Source organism: Nyctibius grandis, chromosome 1 (assembly GCF_013368605.1).
Source record: "Nyctibius grandis isolate bNycGra1 chromosome 1, bNycGra1.pri, whole genome shotgun sequence".
Taxonomy (NCBI): domain Eukaryota; kingdom Metazoa; phylum Chordata; class Aves; order Nyctibiiformes; family Nyctibiidae; genus Nyctibius; species Nyctibius grandis.
The window spans coordinates 3,954,898-3,981,997 of NC_090658.1; the positions used below are offsets into that span (position 1 = coordinate 3,954,898).

Below are 27,100 nucleotides of genomic sequence, written 5' to 3' on the forward strand. Positions count from 1 at the left end.
TTTATATCACTTCTCTGATTAACACAGCCCTTGAAGCTAGCTTCAAGCACAGCTTCTTTGTAAGGATGAACCTCTGAGGGCTCTTCAGAGTAGTTTTTTTTCTTTAGCTTCCCCTACATCTTGTTGCCTGTATGGTTTTAACAGCCACGCCCTGCTGGTTTAACTCCTTATGGGGCATTTCCCCCCTTTTAAAGGAAAGCAATGCAGCAAGCAGTGAGTTCTAACAATACAATCCTCCTAAAAAAAGACTTGCATTTAGTGGTCAGGTGGAGCAGAGTAGGCAGAATTCCTGGGTCAGACTGCCTTAGCCAAATGTCGGTAGACTCTTCACCAGAAAGAATAAAAGGCCTTGCACAGGCTTCTGATAGAAGTTACTCGTTCTCCTTCTGATCACACCCACTGTCCTACTTCTATCAGTTTCTCTCCAACTGTTTTTTTATTCTTACATGTCCTCTTTTCCATCAATGATTGCGTGTGTGCTCAGGGCCTGCAACAAGTGGCAAGGTCCCTTTTCTTTCCTGCCCCTCTCCAGAGGCAGACAGGATAAAACCCTCCTGCGTGTAATGTCTCTTTCATTCAGACCAGAGGACCTGAAAACTGCAGTGTGATCATTCTCTTTTGGCTGCGGAGTCTCATCTTTACAATGTGACTTGCATGAACTGTTTCACCCACAGAGAGCTTGGGGATCATCTTTTATGCTACTTTTAATGCATGACAATCAAATTCCTAGATCTTAAGGGAGGTATTTACAGAGAACATCCCTAAAATTATGGCCTTTAGACAGTGTGGAAAATGAACGACCTGAAGAAAAGCACTAAGTGCTTAGTTATCCTAAGTGGAGAAATGTTAAGTGAATAAAGGAGACAGATAACTTCATTTTCAGACAACTGAAAACTGGAGAGATTTTTGATGAAGGAAAACCAGACATTAAACACTGACTGAATACCCAGATAAGTTCTTTGTTGTAGCTACTGCTGGGAAATTCTGAATGTCAGAAAAGAAATGCAACAATGATGAGATCCTACCTGTTTGTTCTTTGCTGGTTTGAAACAGTCTGGACACGCTGTGGCTCTAAATACAGAAATTAAAATTAGCTGCTGCTCTTACAGGAAAATAAACAAATAAACAAACACACACAAACCGACAGACCAACTTATTAGCATGTACATGGTCTTTGCACCAATGTGCCCAGCATCTCACTTCCACAGCTTAGCACAGAGATTTGAAAATTAGCTTTATCCTAAACCACAAAAGGCGGAAGGTGTGCGTTGCTTGATCCAGAGATAAACCATGGACAAAGCTGGGTAAGCCTCTTTTGCTCTGACCAACACAAATGTGTCTCAGCTTTGAGATGGGATGGAAAAGCACACAAGGAGTTTAGTTCACAGTCCTTTCCAATCCTTCTCAATAAAGGTCATGATTAATGTTTAAGTTCTGTGCAAGATTTGCTGACATCTTGAAATCTACACTTGCTGTTCTTAGACAATGCACACTGCGAACTAGAGATTCAAACTGCTCCTTCTGGATAGGAAAACTCAATTTACTACAGAAAAAGTAACCCCAGGTGTCCGATACCATTTGTGCTTTGCCTCTTCAAAAGGAAACTATTGGTTGTTTCATGAAAGTGAAAGCCAAGTCAGAGAAACACTTTTTCTGAGTAGTGTAGAGGAAGTTGCTGTTCCTATTAGTGGATTTCTATGTATGCAGTTAGAGATTATTTCTAGGCTACAACACGATTTATCGTTTTGTGCTGCTGCTTTTCAACACCTCTATAACTACTCTAGACTACAAGGAAGCAGGTCTGACCTCTTGCTGTTTCTATACAAGCAACTTGCCTGCCCAGTTTGTGATATAAAGCATCACGACTTTCCTCTTCCAGAATTTAAATATCACCTTACTTTGAAACATAAATCTCCAAATATAAACTAACAAGAGCCAATTCCATCTTCTGTGTCAAACCAAGAGTCATTTTAGCACACCTACCTACACAGAATTGTGTAAGAACAGCTTGAGAGATGAGAAATTGCAGATGCCATACTTGGAAATCCTACCCAACAGCATACCTGGAGGACTTCTCCACGTTGAGACAAGGTCCTACTTTGCTTCCACAAAAAAATGACTGTCATTACTAAAGCTGTGACAATCGTCACCATATTTACCTTGAAACCAAACCATTGCCCCAGAATATGCCCACAGCCAGCCATGCACATACGCACAATGCCTTGACGCCTGAGAAACTACTATGTAATTAAATCAGGGAATATGCTGTCACTGTAGAAAAACGTCTAAAACCTTAATTGCCGTTTAAGTATGCTACAAAGAGAAGGCAAATAAAGGGATGTTGTCAAGTCACGTGGAATAGACCTAAGCAGCTGGAATGTGGAATGGAACTTCTCTACAGCTTTCACCTCTGAAGCTATTCTGCTTGGAGTGCTACCATTGGCACCATGACATGCTTGGCATCAACATTTTTGAAAGGTCACAAAAAGGATGAGCTGAAAATAAGAGCTGCCAGGTTTCAGAGGAAGGAAGAGCACTACAGGAAACAAGAACCAATGAAGTAAAATTAAATAAATAAGAACAAAAGGGTGCAGGATCCAGAAACTTTTGGTTTTTTACAGGATTGCAGGTACCATTATTTAGAATTGTCATCTGGCCCTACTGCTTTCTCCCCTTCTTGCCCAGTCTTGAAGAAGCTGGACAGGAAAGAAGTTCAGCAAATGCTGGTAATCAATTCTTCCTAATACCAGGTATGTCACCAAGCATGCATTCCCTCACCCCCCACCCCAAGACAGACGAAGGATGCAGTTGATGAAAACCAAGGTGGCAGATTGGGCATTCAAACAAAGATCACAACTTGCCAGAAGGGGTAAAATCAGGGAAATCTATAAAGGCTGCAAAGAAAATCTCTAGTCTCAAGAGATGAAGTCACTATGCAACAGGGAAGCCAGAAATTCTATGCTGAGCCTCTTTCTATCCTACGATTTGACTTGTAGGAGGAGGACAAGTGATGAAACGGAGTGAAACATAAGTTTTCCAGGAAGCATCAGCAAACAGGAAGAGTGAACCTAATTATCCAGAATATACTACTGCTAGATTTTGAGAAATCAGATTAAATGGTAGCTAAATTCACAGAAATATTTTGCCTCTTTGTGTATAGCAGATGCTCTGCTGGGCCAGGCTAAAAACTATGTGTAGTGGCCAGGGAACTTCTGTTTGTTTTAATCAACCAGCTCAGTTGGATTAACTCACTTCAGAGCCTTCCCTCCCATCCATGTCTCCTGTAAGAGCAGGAAAACCTAGGCATCACCTCAAAAGATTCCCCTACCTGCAACTACGTGGTTTGAATTTATTTTTTAAAATGATACAGCTATATTGAAGAGGGTAATGACTTTGAAAAGGGCTCAAACTGAACAACTTATCTGAATGTTCTTCTTCCAGTTCAAAACCCTGGATAATTTTGTTTATTGGCTTTAAAGCACAGAATTAACCAGACAGAGATGGCGTAACTTTAAGCTCTGCAACTCTCTCTGAATATGAGGAAGTTTAGATGTAGGCCCCATTCTACTTTATAAACACTGCATATCCTCATCTGTAGCAAGTCCAAACCAACAATGTTGCACAATATTTAGATAAAGATCATTTGTTATTTATATAAAAACTTACAGGAAATGGCACTCCTCATCTGTTTCTGGGTGAGCAAAGACCACGCTAACTTCAAACAAACTCTAAATTAAAAACAAAAAAAAGAAAGAAAAAAGGAAGGTAATACTTTATTAAACAAACAGGGAGGATATTCTCAAGCATCCTTATTGTAATATTAGGAAAACAGTAAAGAGGTAGACAAAAGGGAAAGTAACCCGTTTATTATACAAATAATCTAAAGATAATAAAACGTGTGCCGTAATAGCATTTGCATTTCTGAAGTAACCAAAGATGATCTGAGAGCACTTAAAAACCATGAGTGACCTAAACATTGTAGATACCGGCCCTGTTTTGCACAGGGGGAACTGAGTCAGAGACAGTGTATGCTCAAAGCCTATTACGGTCACTAAACTTAACGAACCTTCTGGGAGAGCAGTGCCTAGCGTGGAATAAAGATAAAAACCCCGTCGTAGTCACCACTGTAAAATTTTGTCAGGGGCTTTGTTTGCAATGACTGGATGGCCTTGGGGCAAAGAAAGGCACCATGTCCTGGTGGATTGACAGCTAGACCAGAAACTCTAGTGTAATCTCAATTCTCCCCCCAATTCCCTCTTTGGCCTTGGGCAAACAACACTCATTACTTCTGTTATTCAGATACCAGAATACCTCAAGAGGGCTATTGAAAAGATTGGCTAATATTCAAGTGCCTGGTAGATAAAGGGTACTAGACAAGAAACTTTTATGGTACAATGATGTCTGGAGCGGCTCGGTGCCTAAGTGTTGTAGAGCTTTTGCTAACTTGGTATATAAGAAGTTTGTTTCTTCTTGGATCATCTTCAGGGTATAACGGAGAGTTTCTTTCTTCCTTAAGACAAAAGGGATGTTTTCAATTAGCACCCCTGGGAAAAGACAATCTGTAATTATTATGCAAGCTGACAAACCAACATACAGACTAAGTGAGTCTAGTCCTGGGGTCAGTCCTGTGGTTGATGACAAGTAAGAAGTGCAGACTGCCTTGTCCTCAGCAGGAATTTTAGCTGTGTTTGAAGGAATTTTACATTCAAGATGATGGTGTTTCTGAATTTGTCTGACAACACCTGAATGTCATGTTCAGTCAATGCATTTCAGAAACATTGTAAGAATGTTAGTCAGCACCTGAAAGTTGAAAACCAGGTTTGAAAAAAAACATTTCTATTGCCTGCTTACAGGCATTGCAGGTTCCAACATGCCTATCTCTAGCATTCATTAAAGGGAACAGGACCAGCCTTTCCTCTTTCAGTATGTTTCAGAAATGTATTTTATCCATACAATTTAACATGATAACAACCTGAAAAAGTTATCTCACAGAGCAGTAACAGTGTTGGCAATAATAGGAGAGAAAGAAAGAAGCTGTGAGAATTCCTTAGCCTCCAGAAAACAGTGATCCTGGAAAATAAGAAAACTGAAAAAGTCTCATTGATCAAAGGAGGATGGCAGCCCAAGAGCAAGAGATTTAGAAAAAGACTATGATGTTTTCAGAAGATGCAATGATCTATGTGTACAAAAAAGAAGACTGGACCCCTTGGTATTGAGACTTGGAGATCTCTGGTTAAAAGAACTTCCCCCCTGCTTCCCCCTACAGTGAATATAAGAGCAGTGCAACTTGTTTATCTGCTAATGAGAGGAAAAAAATATATATTATTTTTCCCCTCATATATATAAGTGTATAAATATATATATACACACACAAGCACATATGAAAAAAAAAAAGAAAAAAAACAGTCAGAGAGAAAAAAAAGTGTTTTTGTATTTATACGACACCTTTCCATCAGCAGGAACACCCAACTCTTCTGACAATTGGGGATGAATAATCCACTTATAAGCTTCTTTCAGCTGAACAATGTCATCCTTTGCCAGGGAAAGGCCCAGGTTTCTGAATCACATACACAAAGAAATAATAACTTGCACAGGAGTCTGTCAAAGATAGATACATCACATACAGTATTTCAAGACAAACTTCAGTAACTAGTCCCAGGAAAGAAGCAATGCACAAATAAAAAGGACAAAAATACTAATAGCGTACAGAGCATAGCATGAAAGAACGAAAGGCTGTTCCAAGACCTCCTGTAATGGCGCTGAATCTTTGTATTGAATTAACAAAATGTTGAGGAAACGTTAAGGCCAGACCAGGATTCCAGGTAAGATGCTTCCCAGTAAACACATGAGAGTTTGGCAGGGAGTAGCTAAAGGTGCAGCTACTTGAGCTACAGTCAGCTCAAGCCAATTTAGGACTATGTTGCCTCCTCCCTGCCTCTGGCCATGCATTCCTGCCAGCACTTGCATGCTGACACTACACAGCATGGTAAGTCATACAGGCCATCGATCCCATTTAACACAAACCCTGATCCACCAAAAAAAGGTTTGTTTTTCAGCCAGATCAGTGAGATGATCAGCGCTCCGGGTGGTCACATAAGCACTTATGTTAACACAAGAAAGACAGAAAGTACATACAGATGGAGGCAAGATCCTTCTGATAGTAAGTCAACATCTAGTTCAGCTTAACTAAACTGAGTATCTGGATCCTGCAGGGCAGGATCTGGCTCACAGATGGCACCGTGGCACCTCTCAGGAGCATTAGGCTAACTCAAAGCTGTACAGTTGGACAGACAGCCTGCACTCCACGTTGAAACGCCACGCCCTAGCTATAGTCACACTATGAAGCAAAAGAGATAAGAAACCCCAATTAAGGTCAAACCAGGTAGAAAAAAAACAAACAGAAAACCAAACCAGCTGCCATCTTATCCTTAGCATCAAGTAAACTGGACAACAGCTTCATAACAAGACTATAAAATCAACTTCTTGCTGCTCAACATTTATATAGACAAATGGTGTCTATGTAAGAGCTCTTGTCAGACATACAGCAAAAGCTATGGACACTAAAAAAATAAAAAACCCTCAAATAAAACGACAGCACACCCCAATTGTGAATTTCCTTATGATTAGTTTTGAAGGTGGAAAGTAAGTTAAAACCTTGGCCAAGGACATAGGAAGTGAGTCTACATATTCCACAACTGTTAGCAGAAGTACCTTTATATGAAAACAACTGTCTTGACCTCGACAATATAGCATTAATTGCTTGGTTCAAATTTTCTCTTAACATACATGATGATCTTAAAGGTCCTTTCCAACCAAAATGATCCTATGTCTCAGCAGGTCCACTGCATTAAGTGGTTTCTCATTTCTACTATGCTGGAAAAAAAGTTATAGTAAGAGTATCTCTCCTTTCTCCAAATCTGGAGAACTCTCTAATAGAAGTGTTATGAGAGTTGCCAAAAGAAATTACTCACCCCACTTCCTGTTTTACCAGCAGCCAAGCAGCTCGCTATAGGTCACCAGCCATGCCCAGGAAGAAGAGAGAAAAAAAAAGTTATGCAAGTGGAATTAAGGCTCAAAACTCCCAACAATTCAAGAGACTGTTAGCAGAAGGAAAAATGTCTTTAAAACTCAGGACAAAAAGGAAGTATTAGGATTTTAATTTAGCTTTTGCTGTAGAACTGGAATTGGTGTTTGTTTTTATTTGTAAGACATCACTTTGCAATTCACCTCAAATCCTATCTGGCTTTCAAAAAAAGATCAGGCTGTATTAAACACACTTTGAAACTTGCTATTAACACTATAACTAGAAAAACACTCTGACAGCCTAAGTGCAACTAGCAGTTATCTACCATAGAGAGAAATGGAAAAAAAAGTGTCTAAATGGATGGTACATGCAAACTGATCTGACATATAAATTAAAAAAAATTAAATTCAGTTATCATCCCTTATAAAAAACATGAGGTAAAAGACACACTTGGTCTTATGGCAATCACGAACCCTTTCCCTGAGGATTGCCCCCTTATTTAAAGCACTCCACTTAGTTTAGGAGACATAGGCTGAGAAAGCTGAGGAACAGAAGGAATAATTCTAGAAATCAGAGGGAGCTTTTAGTACAAACACTCAAGTTCACTAGCAATTATTTATGGCACAGCACACGTAGGAATGGCTGGAAGATGTGACCTGAGAATCATGGGCAGATTCAGCCTTGAATTCTCCTTTTCCATTTCCCAGTTGCCCCTCTGTTACTTTGTGCAGATCCTCTGTGAATGCCACCTTCTGCAGCTCCTGATACACTTCTTTGAGCGGAGGTTCCAAGAAGCAATATTTGCTTTACATATGTGACCACAGGATAATTCAGGGGCCTCAGGAGGTCTCTATCCAACCTTCTGCTTATAGCAGGATCGGCTATGAAATTGGACAAGGTTGCTCAGGGGTCTATCCAATGAGTTCTTGAAAACCTCTTGAAAACAGAGACCGCACCACCTCTCTGGACGACCTGCTCTAATGCTTGATTGTCCTCAATCCATGCATTGTAAATACTTCCTCAAACTCTACTCCTTGCGTCTAGCAGCCTTCTATATGTAAAGAAACATAACGTAGCAGGCCCCTTAGATGCGACACTGCCCAGGACAGAATGCCTATCAGTGAAAAGGCAATTAATAAGAAGAGAAAACCTCCCCTCAAAACTTCCTACAACAAAGCAACAACAACAATAACATTCTCAGTTCTTCCTCTACTAACAACAACAACAAAATACATCAAGACTGGCAGGATGCCACTTAACTACCAGAACCTGTACTGTCAATACACAATCTGGACACCTAGTCTCACCATCCTCACTGGAGATGAATTCCGAAAATCAAGTTGTTTGGTTTGAAACAATTACAATGAAAAAAAAAATCAAAATTAGTAGTTTTCAATCTGTGGACTGCAGACTACTAATAAAGTGTCAGTGAAAGGTGACTCCATACACTTGTCATACAACCATATATACATATGCAATGTTCAAAAGAGTTGGTATCTCAAAAGGAGTGAACACCACTGATTGAAATTCTTCAGAATTTTAAATCCCTTCCCTGTCTTTCATTCTTCATGTGCGGTGCTTTAAGAATCACCTCCCTCCAAAACCTGTGGAAAGAATCACTGTCTATTGTCAAGGAAATAATTCTAATGAAAAGGTTTGAAAATGTGCATCAAACTTAAAGGAGCAGAGCCAGGATCACATCATCTTTTCATTAATATCAGAAGGAACCACATCACAGATCTCTTTCACATGCTGATAGAGGAACTCAATCAAAAAAAATGTCTATTATCCTTCCTTTGGTACATCTAAAAGAATGAGGGAATCCTAAAAACAGTGCTAGAAATATTAAGGGGAAAGGATGGTGGTGAAAGAACACAGACTTTGTTAGATACACAATACACAAACCTGCATGCTACCGAACAAAATAAATATAGCTGTATTGATGGAACACTGTTTGCTCAAATTCACTGTGATTCATTATCCTGCATATGCAGACAGTATGAGTAACACTGCTTCCCAAAACACCATGAAGTATATTGTAATCTTGTTTGCATAATAATCCAGGTAAAATCATAAATAAAAATAGTTTCCAATTGAAATTCCTTGAACATAATTCTGAACTAGAGAATATGACAACCATAGAACTGGGTCTAGAAATCTGCATTTGACAAATGCCAGTTTAAAAAATCTCATATGCCTTGATTTAAAGCACATATAGGTTTGGTACTCAGTGGGGTGGCTGATCTCACTCCTTTCCCCTCTTTTACGGGGGCACAATTACAAAATAAGTCAAAACTTCTGCATGTAAGTAGCTGTGCTAAAATGACACCATGGGTCAATTTCACCTCCTCCCTCTTGGCTTCAAAATTGAAAGAGAATTAAAAAAATTACTTCAATTAAAAGGGAACAATAGATTAGGGTACTGTTAGCACAGAAGCCAAAAGATCCCAAATTCCAAATCACATTCAACCACCAAGCCAGCCAAACCCCTCTACTTCTATGCCTTCATTCCCCTGCTCTACTCTCTCCCAGCTGTATGTGAAGCAGGGGATCAGATCCCTCTACTTCATAATTACTTTATGTTTGTGAAGTGGTTTGAAAATGACAAATGCTCATTACAGAGCTCAAGCCTGCAGGGCAATGCTTAACAGCAAATATATTTCTCAAATACACTAGCTCAGGCACTATATTGATTACAAGCTGCAGGATATTATTCTAATGCTATCTGAGGGATCACAGTGGCAACAGCTGAAATACCACGTGCAATCCCAGCCACAGCATTTTTTCACTGTATTAGAAAAGAGCTTCGAGATGGGGAATTCCAGGATGAGGTATACACAGTCCTACAGGGAGTAATGACTACAGATGCTATTTGCATCAATGTCCTTGTAGCAAGTACCAGGATGATGGATCACAACTGAGACCACAGACACAGCTAACAGTCACCCTTTTGAAGGGCATGACTTACTTCATATTCTAATATAGTTGTCTGACATAAACTTGGGACTCCTGTATTTATGATTTATTTTAATCAAATATCCTACTTGTGGAAAGAGGTGATAGCTTCTTTGCATTACAGATACAAATACTATGCAAATGTAAATTTTATGTCCCACTCTTCTTCAGCTCTTATCGTACATTTTAGACTTGGCAGGATGACAACTGTCTTAATTAAATTAGTTGAAGGTAATATTAAAAGGCAGTTTCTGATTTTTTGTTAAAAAGAAGTCAGAGAAAATCTGTGCGTCATACAAAAGGTCAATGGAAGGGAGGCTGTCTTTGGGGTGTCCTTTTATGATAAAATTACATATGTTCTTGTACAGTGCGGTTCAAAGAATTAAAAGCAGAATTTAATAAAAGATCTCTTTTTAATGCCAAGCATTTTGAGATCACAGAATCACAGAATCACAGAATCAACCAGGTTGGAAGAGACCTCAGGGATCATTGAGTCCAACCGCTGCCCCTACACCACCCTGTCAACTAGATCATGGCACTAAGTGCCATGTCCAGTCTTTTCTTAAACACATCCAGAGATGGTGACTCCACCACCTCCCTGGGCAGCCCCTTCCAATGTCTAATAACCCTTTCTGTAAAGAAATTCTTCCTGATGTCCAACCTGAACCTCCCCTGGCGAAGCTTGAGGCTGTGCCCTCTTGTCCTATCGCTAGTTGCCCAGGAGAAGAGGCCAACTCCCACTTCTCTACAACCTCCCTTCAGGTAGGTGTAGACTGCACTAAGGTCACCTCTGAGCCTCCTCTTCTCCAGGCTAAACACCCCCAGCTCCCTCAGCCGTTCCTCGTAGGTCAGACCCTCCAGACCCTTCACCAGCTTGGTCGCCCTCCTCTGGACTCGATATTTGGAGATATTCTATTACTTTCTGATTTTCTATAACTGTAAAACAGCAACTGTTTTTAACAACTGTTTTTTGGAGTGATAAACAGACAGGTGGTAAATAAATCCCCATGATTTTAAAAGAGCTGGTTTCTCCACCATCACCCATTTTCACCCCTTCAGTTAGAGCACGGGTACATAAACAGCTGGTTTAGCATTTGGCAAGACTGAAGGGGTGGAATAGAAGGGATAGCAGGAACTTCCTAACACAGACCTGCTCCCAGACAAACCAAAACTGTTTCCAAAGAGAACAGATGTGGTTTTGGAGCTTCCTACTTACTCATCTCACTCCACCTATTCATTTCTGGACCCGCACCACAACCTTTATTCCCTTGGTTGTACTGCTATATTGTTTGTTTGCTTGAACATAAGGACAATATACCTTGAACGAAACAGATGGACAGGTTAAAAATTACGTCTCAGCCCTTTTATCAAACTAATAATTTATTGCACTTAGAAGACGAAGTTATTGTAAAGTACTAAATCTGGGTTTCTACCAACTCCATTTGCCAAGTCAGTTTTCCCAGTCCGCCCAGTCTCAGTGTATCACCAACATTTCAATCAGCAAGAGGAACTCTCTGAAGCAAACTATTATTTTTTGCTTCCATTTACAGCCAAGGCTGCCTCAGAAGCAGACGGAAACATTTGCCCTGCTTGTTCAGATTCGGGTGAGAACATCCCGGAGCTACAACTGCAATGCAACAACACCCTCTACCGAGGCACTCTGGCAAAGACCCACAAGGAGAGGGAGGAAGAACGGTAACATCAAATTTTTCTTTCCTCACCTTCATCATTATATAGCTATGCTGTGGGGAAAAAAAAAGTAGTTATTTTTAAGCTAGATAAACTATAGCTGTCAAGCTACAGATGCATAATGGAAATGTATTAAGAACTTGATAACATGGGAATTGCAGCTGTACTCTAGCCAAAAGATTCTGTGCATCACCTTGTTTTTTGCTCATTGAGGCTGTAATGAATGGTGTAAGGATGGTCTCAGTCATGACTAGCAAAGGTAGGCTGGAAATGGAAAAGACCTGATGAACAGTACCCTCAAAATAATAAGGCTCCTCTTTTTTTAAACACCTAAGCTTACACCGGGCTTAAAGTTGGAGTAAGTTTGACCTACATTTGGAGTTTTACAGAGATCATGGGCACACGTGCATGCATCCATGTACTCACCTAGCCTGAAAGTGCTTTTTTGACATATCTCATTTTCTGGATGACCATAAAATCAAATGGCAATAAGGGCAGTTCATCCAGCCAGAAAGCACAAAGCAATTTGTTCCGGTATTATTTTACCAGGCACAGAGGCAGCAAAAGCAAACATACCAACCATGCTTAGTTTCAGATGGGAAGCAGAGAATCTTATGTTCAAGAAGACTTAGAAGTAGAATATATGTTAGCACAACGCTGCTATTGCACTGGCATTTGCTCGAGATTCCAGAACTGACAGTACAAATCAACACTAAAAGTGTAGTAGATTATTTAACCATCAAACTGGGGGATGAGAACAGACCTCAGCATAGGTTTATATATAAATCCAAGAAGACCTACACCTCTTTCTGCCATGTTCACTGAAGCTTCTATTACATCTTCCCACAGCAGGCATCTATCATAAAGATTTACATGTTGCCCTTTAAAATAGTATTTTTGCATCATTTTTTATGAGAAAGAGGGGGAACATCGTAAAACACCTCACAACGAAGCAAAAATTGGCATTTTACTGATCTAGCTATACTATGCTTAGCATTCTCACTCAATTTAAAAAAAAATTACCAGGGCTATACACCTCTCCATGTTACCATTATCTTCTGTAATTAAATGACTGAAATTTAAACAATTTAAGTTTGATTAAAATTGCCATCAAAATCAGTAGTTTTACAACTGCTATAAACTATAGTTTTACAAGTCTAGACTTTCAACAATGCCCAAGACAGGTGACTATTAAAATGTGCGTTTTCACATCATTTAAAATGCTGAACAGTTAGAGAGTTCATCTTCAAACCCCTTCATTTGTATTCTGCACTACCAATTATCATTTATTTCAGGAAAAGCACCAGCTGTGCAGTTCCTTCTCCGAGAAGATCCACAAAGCAGAGCTGGCATCTGTACCAAAGGGAACAATACACTGCGGGTTTAAAGAAACTCCTTTTAGATTTTCAGATGTAAAGTAACTCACGGGCTAACTGAAAACTGAAGTGACTCAGACACTTTATTAATTAAAATAATACTCACCAAAATGGAAGAGGAGAGCAGACTTCACTTCTAGCATGTGTTTTTGTTTTTTTTTAAACACTAGCTATTAAAAATCAAACCACCTCCAGCTTGTACATTCCACAGTTACTTTCTTTAATATGCATTTATGTGATGAAGAAATATCTGTAACACTTACCTCCCTGACAGACAGCTGTGGGGGCAGCGACACAGAAAATACAAAACTAGTGAACTGGTAGTCAGCAGAATTAACCTTTTGGCACACCTGCAAGAGGAGGATTTTAATATTAAACCACAGCAATGGAACTGAGTTGATAATCTTTTAGGATATTCTCCATTCTAGTGTAATCACTGTAAATCCATGTTAATATACATTCAGATAGATGTCTAACAGACGAACCAGAGTAATCCCTAACAACTTATTGAAATATAAGCTTTTTTGTTTTGTTAAAAAAAAAAGACACTAATAAACTGTATCCATATTGCTGTGGCATTATAAACAACAAAACTCACTATTTTAAGGCTGAGACCAATTGTATACTGAAATCTTAGTGCAACAAATTACACCACAGTGACCAAAGGCTAGAACAGCTGACTCAAAATGTTTTTCTCCATGGCACTGACACAATTCTATGACAATAAAAATATTTATGCTACTGGGATAAGACAGGAACAAACAGGTATCCACAGTATTAATTCATGATCACTCTTCATCGTAAAAAATCAGGTTTGTCACTGGAAATAAAGTAAGAACCCAAACACGCATCAAATATTTTGAAGTAGGCTAGCGAGAGCTGACAGCTAGATGTCTTTACTGGAAGGAAGCTTAAACACACATGGAGATGAAGTTCAAAATGTCAGTGATTTTATTGAACGTTAACAAAGACTAACTCTGAGCTTTCAAGGTGAAATCAACATCTCAGATAATGAAACTTCCTTATAAAATAATCAGGTTTTGTGGTGCCTTAACAAATGCTGTCAGATTTTCCATTGCTACTCAAGAGAGTAACTCTGAAACAAATCTTAAAAGTGGATTATGTAAAAAATACATACACACTGCCAACGGAAACAAAAAAGAAGCATCATGCACTGCAACAACAGAAACTATACGCTATGCTTTCTGTTTAGTCCCATTTTTAGATATATTCATGCTATTAATCCAAAAACTCTGTTAAACATCTCAAACGCAAGTGGGATTTTTCTAGCTGCTATTTCAGTTTGTCACATAAGCAATTTTATTGCTCAGAGATATGTTTGCAACACTCATTATGCCCATATTGTCTCCTAACTCATATTTTCTCCATTATCTAGTCTATTGTATCACCAAAACATTTTCTTCCTCTGTGGCTTTCTACACAGTAGTACACGGTAAAGACGCCTGTGCTATATTAGGAACATGTAGTTAAGCTGATGAGCACAGCATTTGATGCCTCCTTATCTTCCCTTCATACAGCAAAAGTGAAGAGAGGTCACCATTTACAGTGAGGTTTTCCTTGTAATCTAAGCAGCTGAACTTCAGGTTATCTCCTAAATTCATGTAACTACGTATCTGAGTCCTTTTCTTAGGGAAATGTGCTCCTAGCAGTCCATTGCACCTGCACTGCTACTTTTTTTTAAAAAGTTACATTATGACAAGGCCTAGGTAAGACGTGGTCACAGCCACAGCTTTAATTTCCCAGCTGCAGAGGAGGCATGCAAACACCGCCAAGGAGCAGTACGGAGTTTAACGGCGCCACCCACATTTCAAATACTCAAAATACATAAATGTTTCAGTTTGTTTTCCAGCATCTTCCTCTCAGTTGTTTAACTGCATGGTGTTTTTCATCACCAGCTCTGTATGGTAGACCCCAGCATGCACAAGCTCTAATAAAAGTACACATAAGGGTTAAGTACTGGTTATTTACCTTTTTCACAAAGTCAGCCTCGCAGAACTCCTGAAGAATTCCCAAACACACATTGCAAACCTTCACGGCTGAGTTCTCCATTGCAGTATTTTCATCATTAACCGAAGGAATCTGCTGGAGTGCTCCATTGTGGTTCAGATCATCAGGCCCTTCTTCTGTGTGTTCAAGCCTGATTCTCTTACAAGGTGGATCAACCACGTCAAAACAAACTGTATCTTCTTTTTCTTGATTATTTTTCAGAAATTCTTTTAAATCCTTCATCAAATCCTAACACAAACAAAGGAATAATACTGTTGTTGTTTTTTCCTCTTTTCTCCAATGCTGTAACAAGCACTTACAAACACAATCCTAAAAGGTAGTACTAACCACTTCAGTTTAGTCTTAGCGTATGTAATTAATAACTTGGAATTTACACCAAAAGACATCTACACAATTAAAAAGCTCCAAGCTGTATTTCTCTCAAAATGTTATCCAGAGAAATTGCATTTTGCTGAACAGACTTCTTTGTTACCCAAGAAGAGTGAAAACATTTTGCAGACCTGACTTGCAGAAATGCATTTATCTTTGGCCCCATCGCTATTCAATGAAAACAGACGTTCATTGCCTTTTTGTTATTCAGATTATGTTAGAATTTAATTCCTCCGACTCCATTAGCCCAGATGACTAGGAAGAGAGCTGGCTAGTACAGTATGAGAAGAAAATGAGAGCAGATACAGATGAGGGTGAAATTAAATACACAGAGGAAGAATTTCATATAAAGAGAGAAGCCTACGAAAATTAAAGCATGGGCTGGTGAGGAGAGAGAATTACCTCCATGGCTCTGAATTTTAGGAAGGATGAGAGACAGAGGCAAGACACAGTTCAGAAAGAAAGATTTATTAAAAGGTCTTCAGTAACAAAGACAGCAGTTACCATGCTCTTACCATCTTAGGCAGAGATGCAAAAGAATAAAAAATGGCATGCAGAATGAACACTTCTCAAAGGATTGTCAGAAAATGGAAAAGGATAAGGAAGAAAGATGTTAAAAAATGAATTCTGGAGAGTCTAAACTTGAACAAAGGTGAAACAATCCAAACAGACACCAGAAGATGCAAGCACAAAGACAAGGGATTAGACCAGGTAAATGGAGATGTTTATTTTGCCCACACAATGAGAGAGGTCTCAAAGAACCACTATGGAGGGGGTGCAAATAGCCAAGACCGAGTTGAGGAGTATTAAATACAAGAACAAAGGCAAGAATGATCGTGCACAGCCAGGAAAAATTTGAAGAACATTGAATTTCAGCACTAAGGTCAGCTAAAAAGGATGCCTAATAACACTGTGTGTGACTGCTTGAAAAAGGAAGATTCATCCTTAACCTGTGCTCCACAATTCTTCAGTTACATCCCTCCACCAATTCTACTGAAAGAAGAAGGAAGTATGAGGCAAAAAAGTTTGGAGCATAGATGGTTCCTCCTCTGCATCAGCTGCACTGCCCACAGTCCTTTTACTACTTATTACTTTAAAGGAAAAAGAACAGAGGGAACAGTCATAGCTGCTCTGCTTCAAAAGTGATAGAGCCATGTTGTGCAGAAGCTAACCTGCCCTGTTTTCTGGTGTTTTCAGGGAATACATAGCAACTCTAACAGTCAAACTTAACATTTAACCTGCAACAATTGTTATATTCTGTGATTCTTGTAATTTCTCAAAATTGCACGGTGTAGCAGCAGTCATTTTTCATAACTCATTTTGCAAAGCATTTTCCTCTCAGGCAGACAGCCCAAGAACACAAAATCCTTCTCCTCCAGGGTAGAGCAAAGAACACTGCATTCATATGTTCACACATTCTAATTATGACTACAAAGAACAAACCTTGTATGGACATCTATAAAGCGTCTGTGATCCCACACAGCAGAACCTCAAAATACATCGTGGGCAAGTGCCAGTGTTCAGTAACAGCTGAACAATTGGTCTGTCCTTTTCTGTTAGTGAAGACATTCTGGATAATTCTAAAATTAAAAAAGAAAAAAAAAGCTTAGAATAAACATAATTCAGTAATTCATCAATAAAAGTACTCACTTCACTGCACCGTATTTAGAATCACTGGATTTTTTTTTTTGTCCTCGAGAGAAAGTTTAGGATAGGTGTTTGTCTTGGATCAAAGGCACAGTAGAACTGGAAGGGCAACCCAAAAAGACCACTGACTCGGGGAAAAGCTTCTGTACTTCCTAGAAAAGTCAAGAGTTCTAACAAAGGTATTCTGAGCTTTTGCCCAGAGTTTTATCTTTGATAAAGTGCACTATGTGACGTGTTATTCTTTACTGAATGGAGAAGACAGGTGGAGCCAAGACATACTAAGCCAAATGTAAAATGGAAATTCCTTCTAAAATTGTAGCAAGTAAAGAATCAATCTGTTAAAATCACAGGGTAAAAAAACTCCTAGATGCCACCCCCTTTTGTCATACAAAGCCCTAAAGGCAAAGGAATTCTCTTCTATCCATTAGCCCCTTCAATTTTTTTCCAGTTTCTTATTTCCCATCTCAAATACAGGACTACCATTTTTTGTGAGAGATTTCATAATCCTTTTTTTCCTAAAAGATTATGGCTAATTTGGTTTCCTGTTGCTGTCTCTGCCCAGAACTTTAGAGCAGACTCATTTCTTTGGCCAAAATTTAATAATGAGATAGAACTCTCAGCAAACTTAAGTTCCTGCATTTTTAGAAAAATATGGAAGAGAGTTTCCCAGTGAGGTGCTCACCCTTACTGGATATCTAGGAAAGCTTAGGAGGCACATAAGAATAACCACAGTTGTTCAGACCAAAGGTTCAATTAGTCTACTGTCAACCAACGTGGAGATAAACACATGCCACAGGAAAAAAATGTGTATGCAGGGCATGTACCTCTCTGCCTTCTGGTTATTTCTGGTTTGGGGGATTTCTTTGACCTGGTATGGTTGGCCTGTTGGTAAACCTTAACAGATCTTTCCTCCAATCCTACTCCAGTGTCTCTTTGAAGTTCTTTTGCCTCTACATCCTTCGGCAAGGATTTCCTACATGGAATTCCACACTACCTACTGACAGATGAACCACCGGATTTTGCTTTGGGCTTAGCTCCCGTGAGCAATATTTGATATGCCCCTAGTTTTTGTATTGCAAGGGGCAGCGTAGGGGCAGGATACGCTGGCGTTCTCCATGCCAGCCAGCCTGTCACACCTCCAATGTCCTGCCCTACTCAGGAGCACCTTGCACAGAAATACTTCAGCCATGCAAAACCTTCACAGCATGGGAAAAGTTATTAATTCAACTAATATAGTCTCTCCTGGATTTGGATTCTTTCTGGTGAGCTGTAAGAACCAAGGACTATTTAGAAAACGTCAAATCTGCTTTTGAAAAGAACAAAACGAACGTACTTTTAGGTAACTGTTAGCTCGATTCAGCATCATGAGACTTAATTATATTCCCACAATAATTTTTCACGCTACCACCGTCTGAATCAAGGGACTGAAGAAAAAGAAACACCGAGAAGCTCCTTAAGAAGCTTCCACGGGCGGATCTAAGGGCGGTTCCACGGCGCCGAACGCCCGCAGCCCGCCCGGGATGGCAGCACCGGCCTCCACGGAGCCGGTTCGCCCGCCGACCCCCGGGACGCGACCCCCGGAGCCGCACCGCAGCCCCCGCGACAATCGCGACAAGGCCAGCCCTGCCCGGCCCGGCCCAGCCCAGCCGCGCCGGGGGAGCTCAGCACCCCCCGCTCCCGGTCCGGCCCCTCAGGTCTCCGGGAGGGGAGGGAGCCCCATAACCCCCCCCCCCGACACGAGCGCTCGCCCCGACCGTGAGCACCGTGACAGCCCCCCCGCACTGAGGGGAGCCCCGCGTGGGGTGAACTGAGCCGGGGGGGGGAATGGGGACCGCTCAGCACAGGGCCGCCCTTCCGCAGGAGGCCGGAGGCGCCGCAGAGGGGCTGCGGGCCGCCATCGCCCCCCCGCCCGCCCCGCCGCGCTGCCCGGGGAGCAGCGATCACCTCAGGGCGCTCCTCGCTCCACGCGGGGCCTCGCGCCCCTCCCTTCCCGCCTTCCCGGGCGGCACAGGCTTGCGCAGCGGCGAGGCGGAGCGCATCGATGGGCCAGCGCGGCGGGAAGCCCCGCCCGAACGGCGGCCGGTGAATAGCTCGGCGCTCCCGCGTCGCGTCTGCCGGTGGGCGGGCGGAGGAGCGCGGCGGGCCGGGCCGGGCCGGGGGTCAGAGCGCGGCCCGCAGCGAGGCGGAGATGGCGTCGCAGCCGCCGCCTCCCAAGCCCTGGGAGAACCGGCGGCTGGCGGGCACCGTGGCGCCGGCCTTCCAGTGAGTGCGGGCGCCGACTCCCCCCCACCCCGCGTCTCCCCTGGCTGTGGCGGGTGTTCGCCCCCTCAGAGCGGCTGCGCCTCCCGCCCTCGGGCCTCCCGCCTTGGCCTGCTCCCCTGAGGGGAGCTCAAAGGTCGGGCCCAGCCGGGCAGGGCCTCCGCGACCTGCTGGCTGCTCGGAGCTGGAGGGGGTTTGTCCGTTTGGGTGGCCCAGGAGGGTGGGTTATCTGCTGGGGTGGTTTGGGGTCGTTTGCCCTGCTTTGTTGAGGGGTTGTGTGCCAGGAGGGGAGGGGGTCACTGGTGGCGTCCCCTTCTCAGGGGCAAGAGGGAGTGAGAGGCTCCTCAAAGGTACTGGTCTCAAACCCTACGAAAGCTGCATGTTTAATGGGGTGAAGGTAAAGCTGTGCGCGTTGCCGCGAGTGGGCAGAGTGCAGGTGTCCATTCCTGGGGATTATATACCTGTGTGAGCGTGGGTGCCTCTGTAGGAGTGGAGAAGCTGTGTGTCATCCCCAGGAGATGTAAAAGATGCATGTGTATGTCTGTCTCAGGTGTGTTCACCCGGGAATGTGAGCTTTTCCAGAATATCCAACCTGCTCACGAAGAAAGATGTTTTACAGAAAGTGTTTGTGAACTCCTTTGTTTTTATCAGAAGTCAAGGAAAGCTTGGCGGTTGGAGATCAGTCTTGTTTTTCATTTGGTGCTAGCGATTGCGATTAGGGTGAGCTGAAACTGGGCAAAAGGTTAGCCCAAGACTAAACGTTCAACAGAAGCGTTGCCGCTCTCACTGCGAGCTAAAGCTTGCTGAGCGAGAAATTTGATGTTAATATTTCTTGGTGGGGTTATCTAGCTCATTTCAAATTGCTTCGAGCAGCTTTAAAGTGAGGCATCTTAAGTTGACGGTTGGGGAGGGGAATGTAGTGTGACTTCATAAGTTGCAGTACCTCTGTGTTCCATGATAATAATTTATTTTTGCTTCTGCTTTTAACTGCTAAGAGTGTTAAAGTCTATGATGGAAAAACCAAACAGTGTAAAGATATAAATATTTTTCTTTGCTGTGGAAACATGTAAGTTTTGCTGAGAGGAAGCTGTTCCCTGCCTTATACAGAAATAACATAGCAAGCATGCTTCACACTGAAAGCAGTGCAGAAAGAAGCAGCTCCATAGCAATTCAAACTTGACTTTCCTACTTCTGGTTTCTTCCTGTGAATTTAATGGACTACAGAAGTGGGAAGTCAAGGGATGAGGCAGTAAACATGGGAAATGACCCAAATGATTGACTTTTAGCATGATAATATGTGATTAGCTTTTTAATGAAACAGCAGAAGTTGGACAGCTGCTTGACAGAATTCAAACACCAGTCTAGTACTTGCAGAGTCTTATTACAAAGGGCATAGATAAAATTACTTAAAACTCACAGGCATACAAAGGAATAAAAGTTTAATAAATTAAAAACAAATAATTGACTCATAATACCTCTTCCTGCCAACAATTAACAGTACTAGATTCAATCCCTTGACATGCTACGTAAAGGTAGTTAGATAGTTTGGGTAGAGGGGGAAATTGGGGGACACAAAGCCCTTGCATGTGGTGTTGTATAATTACTTGGATTCTCAATGAGGCAACACCACCCTTTTCTCTAAGGGTGGATTCAAAGGAGCTCTCAGATTTCCTTCCTGCTGTATCATTGGTGCATTGTATAGAAGAGCTGAGAACAAGTATTGGAAAGAAAGCTTTCAGATTGAAAAGTTCATAAATATTCTCGGTAGTGCATATGAGAGGCTTTTGTGTGAAGAAAAATGACCTAGGTGTTACAGCATCATGTTTGATGGATTTAGATGTAGCACTTCATGCTTTCTTAGTGAATGCAATAAATAGACTGAAAGTTTATCAATGTGTATGTTTCAGATATGCTGCAGTTCCACGTTTACATGGAATATCTCATTATGGTTTTTTTCCCCTGGAAGACCTGTATTTCCTGACTAGAATTTTTGCTTCCCACAAACGTTGTGCAATATACTGAATGTTTGGCTATCCTAGCACTACTGAAATGCACTGTCATATTTATATAGTTAGCTAAGAACTCTGGGGAAATAAAAATATAAACTTATTTTGAGTACTGATCTTGCTTGTCTGAATTTGTTTAGGTCTGCTGACTTGAGTGACAACCTGCTGACCAGGCCTGGGCAGCCCACAGTTGCACGAATACCTCCACCTATTTTGCCAAGACCATCACAGCAAACGGGAAGCAGTAGCCTGAGTGCTTTCAGGCCAGCATACAGCAGTTCTTTTTCTCCAGGCTATGGTTCATATGGAACCTCTTTTTATGGAAGCTATAGTCCTTACAGTTACGGATATGGTGGTTTGGGTTATAACCGCTTTCGCACAGATGATATTCCTCCCAGCAGGTTTGTTCAGCAGGCTGAAGAGAGCAGCAGAGGTGCATTTCAGTCCATTGAAAGTATTGTGCATGCGTTTGCCTCAGTCAGCATGATGATGGATGCTACCTTTTCAGCTGTGTACAACAGTTTCAGAGCTGTGTTGGATGTAGCCAACCACTTCTCCCGCCTCAAAGTACACTTCACAAAAGTATTTTCAGCTTTCGCTTTGGTGAGAACTATAAGATACCTCTACCAACGTCTACAACGATTACTAGGTCTGCGGAAGAGCTCCGAGAATGAGGATTTGTGGGCTGAAAGTGAGGGGACAGTAGCTCGCGTTGGCCTCGAAGACAAGGCGGCTAACTCTGCAAAATCCTGGCCCATTTTCCTGTTCTTTGCTGTTATCATGGGAGGTCCCTATCTGATTTGGAAACTGCTTTCTACATACAGTGACGAAGAAACAGGTAAAGATGATCTGCAGCACAAGGGAAGTGCAGCATATATTGTTCCTTTTGTTATCACATGTATGTGATAATCACATGATTAATCTTATACTACAGTAATAGAAGTTAATAGATACTGGAGTACAATACTGAACTTTAGGTATGTGATACAAGTACCAGCCTGTTTAAATAGCATGCTGTTGAGTTCAGACACAGTTTCATGGTAAGCTTTGTGTGATTCCAAAACCATGGTTCCTTTCTATTTGTTTCCTATTAGATGTGGCAGTTGGGTGGGAGGAGAAGTATTGGTTGGATTGACTCAACAAATCATGCTTTGTTTGTTACTCCTGTCAGTTCTCTATTGGAAGAGTTTTAGCAAGGAAGTTAAAGTGTTTTCTTCATTTTCCTTTAAAAAAAATACAAAACTTTATAATTCAAAGCAGATAAACTTTTAATTTCTTTTTGGAAACAGTATCTAGTAACTGGGCGAGTGGAGAAGATGATCATGTAGTTGGAAGAGCAGAATATGATTTCAGTGCTCTCTCAGAAGAAGAAATTTCTTTCCGTGCTGGTGACATGCTAAAATTAGCACCCAAAGGTAAACTCTGAATTTTGTATTTATTTTCTAATCACATGTGAAGTAAGCTATATTGTTAGAGTCTGAAAGTGAAAACAGAAAAAACACCCACCTTATTTGACCAAGCTCCTCACCCACATTGATTTTTTCCCCGAAGTTCTTACTTGCATTGTAATAAAACTTACTGAGTAGTTTTGTTCAGTTTCCCTAAGAGATGACACAGCCTAAACTTAGGGAGTGCTTTGTGGTTACCCTTGCAGTTACCTTTTCCTCACATGTGCTGCACAGCTGTGAAAATCCCTAGGCGTTTGCAGTACGGTGGTGTCATCGACTTCAGAACAACCTGCGCTTCACAGTGTTCCTCAGCTCACCTCACCAATGCAGATCCTAGTCATTTCTCTTGGGAAGGAATTTGTATTCGCCTTTTATCACGGAGTTATTTTCTCTCCATGATGAGCTATTATGTCATCTACCTTCTGGTGTATTTGTGCCTCAACTGCAATATGTTTTGAATTGTTTTGTAACTTGACGCGTTTCCATTTTCTTCTTCAGAACAACAACCCAAAATCCGTGGTTGGCTTTTGGCTAGTTACGATGGCCAAACAACAGGACTTGTGCCAGCTAATTACATCAAAATCCTGGGCAAAAGAAGAGGTAGGAAAACAGTGGACCGTGAAAGGATTACAGAGCAACGGCCAGCCTTTACCAGCACATCTGTTAGAGGATCCACTGCTACTGTGACTTTAGAGGAGCAGGAAGCTGCTTTTGATTCCGTCTTTGCTGAAAGTAATAAAGTTCCTGTTGCGTCTGACTCCACTGTGGTTAGTGGAGAGAAACAGGAACTCTAATACACTTTCATCAACAAAGCAACTGAACTGTGCTTTATTGATAAAATTTAGGGTTTGTTGAAAATGTGTGTTGTAGCGGAACACTGATGAGTCTGTACCAGTTATTGCTGCTACTGACTGGTGAAGGGATGGAGAAACGATTGCTCAAATTTGTAGTATTTATTTTGACTCACCTAAGGCTGTACATTAGTGACTGTACCCAACCATCTGGCAGCAGCTCTGAGATCTTGAGACGAGGAGAATTGAGGCATTTATAACAAAGCAAACATAAAAAAAATAGGGACTGCTGGCCTGTTCTTGTGGAGGAGAGAAACTAGTAGTGAAATCTGGAGATTAACATCTGGTCTTCATTGGAATGTCGGCTTGACAAGAGGCCTTTTCAATAGATGTGCAAAGGAAAGATAGATTTCTGTAAGATGTCCTCCAAAACTGGATGCTGAGGACCGTAAAATATAGTGCATTGTTTCCCCCTGAAAGGAAGGAGAATTGCAAGAGATTTAGGTGACACAATTGAATCGTTAGAAGTTCGAAGTTGTTTGCTTTTCTTAAGAAGTAGGGCTCCTGTCATAAAGACCTTAGCTCTTATAAAAAAGGGACTTGAGATCTCAAGGGGAGAGAAACACAGTTAACAAAGGAAGAGCAGTGAGGCTTCAGCAGCGGTTCTGACCAGTTCTCTTTTGTTTATTAAAATAACATTAAAATAAAGGGTGTCCTGCAGTTGGGCACTTTCCAGCACACTTATTAATTGTTATTCCCTTCTGTGGTAAAATAATTTTGCATCTCTCCTAGCCATTTTGTGTTGTAGCCTGTTAACTGCCTATCAATAGTCAATCAACTACCATCTGCATCTCAACTTATTTCTGTTCTTTATTGGTTTTATATGAACGTCAAAATATCTATGCTGCCTTTTAGTGCAGTAGAAAAGCATTGGGTTGGGGGAAGTTTTAATGTAACTCGAGTGGCAAAGAAAAAGTAACATTTCTTGCTTAATTGTCTCAGTTAGCTAAGATCTTGGAGTTAGCTCTTTATGCTGCCTTTCAGGTGGTAAATTTTGCATCTGCCCATAAAATTTGAGGGCTCTGGTTTATCAAAAGCCGTTAAGGCTGTTCAAAGTATTTAGTATTTTCTTCATACAGGTGTTTGAGAATTCTGTACTGAAATACGGGTTTTGGTTTTTTTTTTTAATGAAGCAAAGATAATTAAAACTTTTTTCCTTGTAGTATATATGTATAACATGTTGAGCTTCTGAAGGTTAGAGCAATCGATAAAATAACTGAAGCTTGTCTTAATCATTAAAATAGCTTTTCTTTTTTCTTTTAAAGGTACTCAAAAGTATTACTAAAAGTAGGGCACAAGCCTTTGTTTAATTGAACCAGTAGTTTCAGTTTGACTGTTTCTACAGAGATCTTCAACACCGATTATGTGTTAGCAAAGCTTTCAGTATTTATACTTGAATTGCATTTGCTGGCCTTGAGTTCTTAGAATTCTGTTCACCACAACAAAACTCTTGACAGGAAAATTGAAGTGAGCCCAGTTTTATTGAGGTAGAGTGGCTGAAAAGACAGATATTATGCTGGAACCTTGGGTTTTAAAGTAATCTCTGAATGCCTGTTGTTGATAATTGGAGCAAGAATTTAAGTGGCTGTGCTCAGGTATTGGGAGATGGTGTGAAGAATCATTTTTACTAGATTGTTACATCTTCAAGTGCAGAGGAAAAGGAAAGAGTAGTTAAAGGGCAAATGAGAAACTTGAAACTAGGTTTAAAACAGAACATGTTCCTGAGACATTTCCCTGTGTACCAGGGCATTGAAGAAAACTATCTATATTTGGAAATGACATCTGTGGTTGGAATAAAAATAGCAAACAATCCTGAAATATAAAATATATAGAGGAAAAAAGGGGGGCGGGTATCAAGTGTACAGTTCTGCTTACAGTATGTATTCCGGGAGGGAATTAATTTACTGTTGTGAGGTTTAATTAATGGACTGACAGCCTCTCTTGTGTCAGTGAAGGATTTCAATCAGAGGAAGGGTGTTTTAAATAAATGAATAAATCAACCCCAAACTTTTTGTAGAGTATCCATTCAAGTAGACTTCTGTTTTCCTGCTCAGACCAAGTTGGGAAGACAGTACCATGATGTATGTTAGAATCTTTAAATCTTACTAATTTTTAGAAAGATGAGTTTAATTTCACTTTCAGGTCATACTATTTTGAAAACAATTATTTTAGTAGGAAGATAGGTTATTAATAACTTAACTGACTTGTTTTCATAGTAGTTTGACTTAGGCTACTGATAACTGTCTGCTAAATCTTGACAAGAATTTTGATTCTTTCAATCTTGTGATTAATGGGAAAAGAAGGCTCTGAGGAAATAAGTTATTTAACTCACGATTAATTTTACTGATTGCAGAAGGGTGTTAAAATTCATTGAAGTAAAATATTTACTGTGCTTTAAGATTTAGATTTTTTTTTTTTTTTTAAATGCACAAACTAGCGTCAGGAAAAAATGTGAGTCCTAAAATGTCATTGTCTGTGTTTCTGCTCATGCGTCAGGCTACAGAAAAAAACATCTCAGTGAATGCTGATTGAAAGAGGGAGGCTGGTTGACAGGCTGCTCAAGACTTGCACAACTTTAGAAAGGTGAGAAGACTAAAAGGAGCAGGTGTGGCTACAACAGGAGTATGTAGAAGAGATCCGAAAAGAGATGCTGTTGAAATATTGCTAAACATATGCATTAGGCAATTGACTCTTATTTTAAGATCTGTACCTACTAAGTTACCTTTATGTTATTCTTTGGAATTATTTATGTAATTGTAGCAGACCTAGAAGTCTGTAACAGACCTATGACATTTGCTTATATGAGGCTTTAGTTTAATCTTCCTTTAATCTTATTGACACTGTTCAGTATACCAGCCATTTTATGCTTGAATACTGTCTGAACTAACGGCAGATGCCAGTTTCGACTGGTTCTCTGGGTGCTAGCGGTACGTCAACGTGCACACATTCAGGTTTCTGAATAATAAACTAAAAATACTCTTATTGTCTAGTAGAACTTAATAAAATTGTCCGCTGCTTTTGCACAGGTTCAAAGCCTCTTCCTTCTCTTGGAGCTAGACTGCAACTGAGCTAGTAAGATTGTTCTGACTTATTTGGCGATCTTGGTGAAATTTGCTAGTCAGGTAAATACCAAGAAAATACAGTTTGTTATAAATCTGATCTGTTTGCAATCAAAGTTTTCCAGAAGAGGTACAAATTCAAAAACCAACACAGTGATTTTCTTGATGCCGTTGTAGAAACGCTCTTGTCCACAACAGTAGCAGAACTGCACTTATTTTACAAAACATAACACGAAAGCGTATGTTTTTAAGTAGCTCCTTCCAGTTTTTTTTTATCCATGCAGGTGCAGCCACGTGTTGGCCATTGGCCAACATTTTTGGCTTGTACTGGCAGGTAGTAATTGCGTGTGTCTGCAGGTAGTAATACACTCTTTGTTTTTCACCCTTGC

General features: G+C 40.8%; 2 protein-coding genes across 3 annotated transcripts in view; one reads left to right on the forward strand and one right to left on the reverse strand.

The window, feature by feature from the left end:
- Window positions 1-19,092, reverse strand: part of PUS10 (pseudouridine synthase 10) — a 33,121-nt gene extending 14,029 nt beyond the window's left edge. Inside the window, exons 1-8 of one of the 2 annotated variants that reach the window (XM_068409420.1) lie at window positions 19,033-19,092; window positions 16,885-17,021; window positions 15,034-15,300; window positions 13,308-13,394; window positions 6,972-7,006; window positions 5,446-5,557; window positions 3,667-3,728; window positions 1,026-1,071 (exon numbers count right to left, since the gene is read on the reverse strand). In XM_068409420.1, coding sequence (XP_068265521.1) covers window positions 1,026-1,071; window positions 3,667-3,728; window positions 5,446-5,557; window positions 6,972-7,006; window positions 13,308-13,394; window positions 15,034-15,300; window positions 16,885-17,010 — 735 coding nt within the window. In that variant the 5' untranslated portion in view covers window positions 17,011-17,021; window positions 19,033-19,092. Of the gene's footprint in view, window positions 1-1,025; window positions 1,072-3,666; window positions 3,729-5,445; window positions 5,558-6,971; window positions 7,007-13,307; window positions 13,395-15,033; window positions 15,301-16,884; window positions 17,022-19,032 lie in introns of those variants that run through there. The other variant, XM_068409499.1, reaches the window with a different exon arrangement.
- A 138-nt stretch (window positions 19,093-19,230) lies between these two features.
- PEX13 (peroxisomal biogenesis factor 13) lies at window positions 19,231-26,675 on the forward strand. Its single transcript, XM_068409622.1, has 4 exons — window positions 19,231-19,350; window positions 21,494-22,191; window positions 22,643-22,768; window positions 23,300-26,675. Exons 1-4 carry the CDS (start codon window positions 19,277-19,279, stop codon window positions 23,593-23,595), a joined length of 1,194 nt encoding a protein of 397 aa, XP_068265723.1. The 5' UTR covers window positions 19,231-19,276; the 3' UTR covers window positions 23,596-26,675.
- Window positions 26,676-27,100: the final 425 nt, after the last annotated feature.